This window comes from Microtus ochrogaster, chromosome 4 (genome assembly GCF_000317375.1).
Source record: "Microtus ochrogaster isolate Prairie Vole_2 chromosome 4, MicOch1.0, whole genome shotgun sequence".
Lineage (NCBI taxonomy): Eukaryota > Metazoa > Chordata > Mammalia > Rodentia > Cricetidae > Microtus > Microtus ochrogaster.
In genome coordinates this window covers 69,131,465-69,137,943 of record NC_022011.1, presented here as the reverse complement: position 1 = coordinate 69,137,943, position 6,479 = coordinate 69,131,465, and the positions used below count along the sequence as shown (strand labels likewise).

The window sequence follows — 6,479 nt, the reverse complement described above, 5'->3', positions numbered from 1 at the left end:
GGAGGGGAGGGGAGAAAGTTAAGCATTATAGTATGGAAGGTATGGTGACGTTTCAAGTTGAAGGCAAGAAAGGTCTGGAAAAGTCTGGGAGATACTAAAGATGGAAGAAACATTGCAAGAACATTTATGTTACCTTCAACATCACAACTTAAGTAGTTCCGCACTTCATTCAAGATAAAGTTGATGTCTTCTTCCGAAGGAATAGGATGGCTAGTGATGTCTGTTGGTGAATCGGTAGTGCCAGCAATAGTCATCTTCTCCCAAGGCAGGAAAAAGATAACTCTCCCATCACTGGTTGCAGGATCAAGAAGTCCCATGTTCTCGGGGCTGGAGTAAAAAGAAATGTATTTCTTTTCTGTTTGACATTAATGTTCAAATAAGTAAAATAAGAAAGAAGTTAACTATTATTTATTATTTCATTCTAATTGATAGACACTCCTAAAATTTTTACAAAATGGGAAAAAATAAGGACCTGAACAAATGTGGTAATAGCATCTTGCAACCCTCCCCATCTAACAGTGCAAAGCTAATTAATTATCTTTCAATTGTTTTGGTTTTTATACTTGGGACCATTCACATTAGATAATGTCAGTGGAATAAACACCTATAATTTCTTTTATTATGGCCAATTAACGATGACTCTTCAACCTTTCTTGGAGTCTATGAAAAGTATTTGCCTGGGACATTTGACATTTTGTACAACCCACAGTAGAAAACCTGAGGAGTATGTAAGAAAGCAAAGCAAACTTTGGAGAATCTGAAATGGAATCACAAAGTAACTCCTCTGCTCCTTGATGCTTCCGTGAACTCATGCCACTTTGTCAAATGTGAGACTTCTCACCTTATTTCAAGGTGACAGGAGTATCAACAAATGCATGGAGAAAAAGAGAGGTTGGGTTTTTTGTTTGTTTGTTTGAGTTTTGCAATTTGCTAAACAACAGTGTTATTGAATGGGCCAAATGGAGAGAATAGGTTAGCAAGGGGAGTCTTTCAAGCAGAGAACACTAATGTATTATGTCAATAATTAAAGTAAAACACAAGCCCCTCACACAGATGCAAGAATCTTTCTAAAACCTAACCAAGAATTTTTATTAACACATAAAAAGCAAACTCACAAACACACTTGAAAGAATGGGCGACTGTAAACAAGCATTAATAAAACTTGTAGATGGGGCTGGAGAGATGGCTCAGCAGTTAAGAGCACTAGCCCCTCTTGTAAATGATATGATTCAATTCCCAGCACCTATGTGGCAGCTCGTAGCCATATATAACTCTAGTTCCAGGAGAAAGGATGTCCTCTTCTGACTTCCTTTGGCACCAGCATGCTCAAGGTGCACAGACATTCATGCAGGCAAAATATCCAGCCCCATAAAATAAATAAATTAAATGGAAAAAATAAAATCCTTGGATTGTTAACTAAAAGTTATTGCTTGAATTATACATTTTCAAGAAAAAGTGAAGTAGTTAAAGAAGTGGGAAGGAGCTGAAAAAGTGGCATATTCAAATTGAGTAATAGAAATCTTTACACAGCTGTCACATTTGACTGAATTCTTTCAGTTAGTGTTAAAGGTATGTTCTACAATGAAATTCCTTAGGGAGGAAACAACCACATTTGTTTTAAGTGATTTTCAAGAAATCTCTCCTACACAAGTAGATTTAAAGAGAATGTAGTAGGCTTCTTATGTTTATTATACCGTTAAAACATTCCAAAGATTTGTTCAAATGGGTAAGGAGATGAGAGGCTAATATCTTTATAATAGCAAACCAAAAATATTTTACATAAAACAGAAATCATTGATCAACTTCGTTAGTGCTTCTTCTCTATGTAAACTACAAAGACCTTTCTCTGCAAGGCTGCCAGCCCTGCCTAGCTCTGCCTTCTACATTCAAAGAGCCAAAGCAAGAGCACCAGTCATTCTAAGTCTACCCTTTCCCGAAGGCTCCCACCACCATCCAAGGTCCCAGAAGAGAAGTGAATTTCACTCTAACATCCTGAAAAACAGTGTCCGATATTTTATTAGTTATAAAAGGGATTAAATCTTATTTGTGTTTGAAACCACAATTCCTGATCAATCTCACGTCAAGCTCCAAATTGATACCCCCCTTAGATTATTAAACCACCAGTCACTTTAGGTTGGAGACTAACTTCAAATTCCAAGATTCGGTTTGATATATGGCTTTTTGTTGAAACAAAACATTTGAGAGATTTCAGAGACATTTTATGTTGGCATACTTTATATACAACCATCTCACAGAGTAGACAACCCCTGACAGGTTTCAAATAATGCAAATGATGAACGTAAGCACAAGATTCGGAGCTAGACAGGAAGCAAAGTCAGAAAAGCACAACTACTGAGTCCCCCAGAAACTTCCACTGCAATAAAAGCCATTTAAAGGGTGAAGGTGACAGTTACCAGGCGACATGTACCTGGAACCTGTAGAGAACCAGCTGCTTAAGTGAAGACATATGTGTCAAGCATAAAATTAACAAGCACAGAGGGAAGACAGAACTACTAACAAACGGTATAAAATTTTAAGAATCCACTTGGAAGTACCTTTCATCAGTTCTAAATTACCTAATTCATAGTCTCCCTGGAGGGAAAGTTTGTTTTCTTATGAAGGATTAGTTCTGCAAGGTCACCCTAAAGAGTCAGCTCTGGTGACAATCAGTATAAAGTGAGAGGTGTGCGGCTCTTTTCAATCTGTATGATTCATGTGGCATCGGCAGGGGAAGCTTACTAATTTATGTGTGTGTCTAGGATTAAAGGTAATGAACATTTTTCTCATGCAGACCATTGCTTTCCTGAAGAACCCTTAGTTAAACTGAAATCAATTTATTGTTAACCACTTAGCAATCAGTGTTAGAGCTAACAGTATGTACACACATTACAGAAAAAAAAAAATTGACCTCTTGTCAGGAGTAAAAAGCAGGCTAGAAGGAAGAGGTGATTGCATTAGCGCACCGCTGTCAACTGGAGTGCTAGTGTTGCTGTAGGAAGAAAGCACGATTCTGAGGAAAACTCCAGGCTGGTTTTTAAAATTAAATTTACAAAAATGATTTCTGTATATTGGGTTTTCTCAAGCTGAAATAATTCTTCTGGGGCTGGAGAGATGGCTCAGTGGTTAGGAGCACCGGCGCTCTCCCAGAGAACCAGAGCTCTATTCCAAGCAGTTTTATTGGGTGGCTCACAGCTTGGAGCTCCACCTCCAGGGGTTCCAATTCTTTTGGGCACTGCAGGCACCTGCATTCATGTGTACATACACACTTTACACTGACACACACACAACTGAAATAATAAAATGAAAATACTGGGGCTGGAGGGATGGTTCAGTGGTTAAAAGCACTGGTTGCTTTTCAAGGAACCCAGGTTTGATCCCTAGTACCCACATGGTGTCCCTAGTGCATCAGTAACTCCAAGACTAGGTAATCCAACACCTTCTTTTTGACTTCCATGCACAAGTTCTAAGCATGTATGTGGTGCAGAGACAGACATACAGGCAAACACCAATACAGATAAAAGAAAATACATCTCTTAAAAAAAAATATATTAACCATCCCTACTTCCCCCAAACACACTCCTAAAAGCTGTTCATGGTAACAGCTTTTGGAATTCATAGTCATTCCACATGTGGAATATTAGTTAGGGTTATATCAAATTTTACTATTCCATAAAGGTACTTCTGCAAATAACCTAACAAGAAAGAGTGCACAGGGCTTAACTCTTTATCTACTAACCTACACTCAAAACATCTATGGCTACTAAAGTTACCAAGCTTCTACACTAACCAGGCATTAAGGATATAGCAGCTAAGAAAACAAGATAAAGCTGAGTGCGGCAACAGATGCCATGTCCCCAGTTCTTAGCAGGTTGAGTGAAGAGGACTGTAGGAATTCGAAGCCATTCAGAACAACAGATTAGATGCGGTCTCAAAATGGATCCTTGCCAAACCTTGTACAAGTTATGTGCTAAGATGAGGCAGGACCAGAAGTCCACAGTAGTTTCATGAGGGGCCCATGCTGAAAGGAAGGTAGTTACCAGTCAGGAAGTTTAATAGCAAGTAACAACTGCCACTCCTTAGCTAACCACTCTACAAGAACATGGCAATTCCTTTCCCAGTAACGGGTAAACTAGGGTTCAGGAAATAAGATTTGCCTGCCAAAGACATGGCTGAAGTGTCAGGATAGCCGAAGACCTCTGTGGGTGAGTGATACAACAGAGAAGGAAACCTAAGCCCACAAAGCTGCTGCTGAACAGAAAGCTTGCAATCCCAGCACTCCGAAGCTGGGGCAGCAGGATGCAGAGTTGGAAGCCAGCCTGGGCTACAGATGAAACTCTGTTTAAAAAGAAACAGAGAGGCAAGGGGAAAAGAAGGAGGAGAAAGATGTAGAAAAATCTCAGCAGTGAAGATAAAAGATGAGTCTGTGTTCTCATCTTTTAAACAAGCTAGTAGGCCAGAAAAATATAGGTGGTTAAGCAAGGTGCTTCCCACAGATCTACTTCATCAGATATTTCAAACATTTAAAGAACACTTTCATACAAAATTATATGATCTAGACATTAATCTCCAACATATTTATGATCTTTCTGCAAAAAAATCTATAGACACATGTCTTAGATCCTACTACACAATGTCTAGATATGTATTTTGAAGGACCATTGTATCATTAGAGCTTTTCTAGTCTACTAAAGTTATTTGAAGTTATAGTTTTAATGTGAAAGTAAGCCATAATCTATTTATTTCTCCAAAATAGAATGGAAGTAGTTTCTAATCTTTCTTAATAATGTCAAAATGAACAATTTTGTATATAAAACATTTCATGAAGAATTACTAGTTACTAGATGATCTGTACTCTTAGCATAGTCTTACAGAGTTTTTCACAGATATATTACATATTAATGGTGTTAATAACAATAATTGAGATGGAAAATAGAGAACACAGATTAAAACCTACTCAGATACAGCCAGGTGATCTTTGACAAAAATGCCAAAAATACACACACACCAGAGACAAGATGGACTCTACCACAGATGCGAAAACTGGACATCCACATCCACAAAAAAACTTCAGATAGGTCAAAGACGTCAATGGAAAGCATGAAGCTAGATACAGACACAGGCAAGGACATTCTGAAGAGGACTCCAGTTGCTCAGAAAATAATGCCAACAGCTGGGAAATGGGATTTCATGGAACTGAAAATTGCACAGCAAAGAAGACAGTTAATCAAATGAAAAATGTCTGCAGAATAGAAGAAAGTTCTTGTTAGTTATACATCTGACATAGTGCTCATTTTTAGAATATACAAAAACTCAAAAAAAAAAAAAACAAACGAGGGGCAGACAAAGGTGTCTACTGCCAAGCCTGATGACCTGAGTTCAATCACATGGACCTACACAGGAGAGAATAACTCACACAAATTGTCCTCTGACCTCCACACACATGCCATGGCATGCATGCATTCACACTTGCCCATGATCACCTGTAGGCATGTGTGTGTCTGTGCGTGAACACTTCTACGCATATGCACACAACATGCGCACACACAAATATGTAAATGTGATAAAAATGTTTTGAAATCAATCAAGGAAGCCAGTCAATAAGTTGACTGGGCCAATGATGGAGAAAGTTCTCAAAAGACGAAAACAAACGGCCAATAAATTCACGAAAACCACATTCACTGTCACCAATCATCAGTGAGAACTGCAGTTATTAAGAAAGCAAATAATCACAAACGCTGGCAGGAATACGAATGGGGAGCCCTATTCACTCCTAGTAGGAGTATAAACTAGTCTAGTCACTATGGAAATGAGCATAGAGGTTCTGAAAACCAAAAAAAAAACAAAAAACAAAAAAACAAAACAAAAAAAAACAAAACAAAAAAAACCAAACAGCTAAAAACAGGAAAATGTCTACCATATGATAATTCCATTTCCATAATGATAATTCTTGGATATTTATCAAAAGACTCCAAGGCAACATGTGACAGACGCTTGCATATCCATGTCACTGTCATACTGTTCTCAATAGTTAAGAAGCCAAGCTAGGTGTCCAGCAACAGAGGAAAGGGGATGAATACACACTGTGCAGTTTCTTTCATCCTAAAGAAGGATGAAGTCATGTTGCTTACAGGAAGAAGGATGTGATTGGACAGAATCGTATCACACCAATTCCACCAGTCTCAGGAGCACAAATACCGTGTCTTCTCTCGTGTGTTTCCTAGATTTTTATAAAGATCCTTAAAATTGTGTATGTATATACAACATGAAAGAATAAACCAAGGGGGACTCGTGGGATGGTGATGGAGGAAGGTCATTGGTTAATTAAATAAAGAAGCTGCTTGACCTGATAGGTTAGAACGTAGGTGGGAGGAGCAGAACGCTGAGAGGAAGAGGAAGTGAGCTCAGAGACTCGACAGCTCTCCTCTCAGGAGCAGACGCCTCAGAGAGACATGATGCTCCACTCATGCGGGCAGAGGCGA

General features: G+C 38.6%; 1 protein-coding gene across 3 annotated transcripts in view; it reads right to left on the bottom strand.

Moving 5' to 3' along the window:
- Gpd2 (glycerol-3-phosphate dehydrogenase 2) overlaps positions 1-6,479 on the bottom strand; it is a 136,414-nt gene that overhangs the window by 24,079 nt on the left and 105,856 nt on the right. For all 3 annotated transcript variants that reach the window (XM_005346424.2, XM_005346423.2, XM_013345925.2), the window contains exon 9: positions 134-327. In XM_005346424.2, the coding sequence (XP_005346481.1) occupies positions 134-327 (194 nt within the window). The remainder of the gene's footprint in view (positions 1-133; positions 328-6,479) is intronic.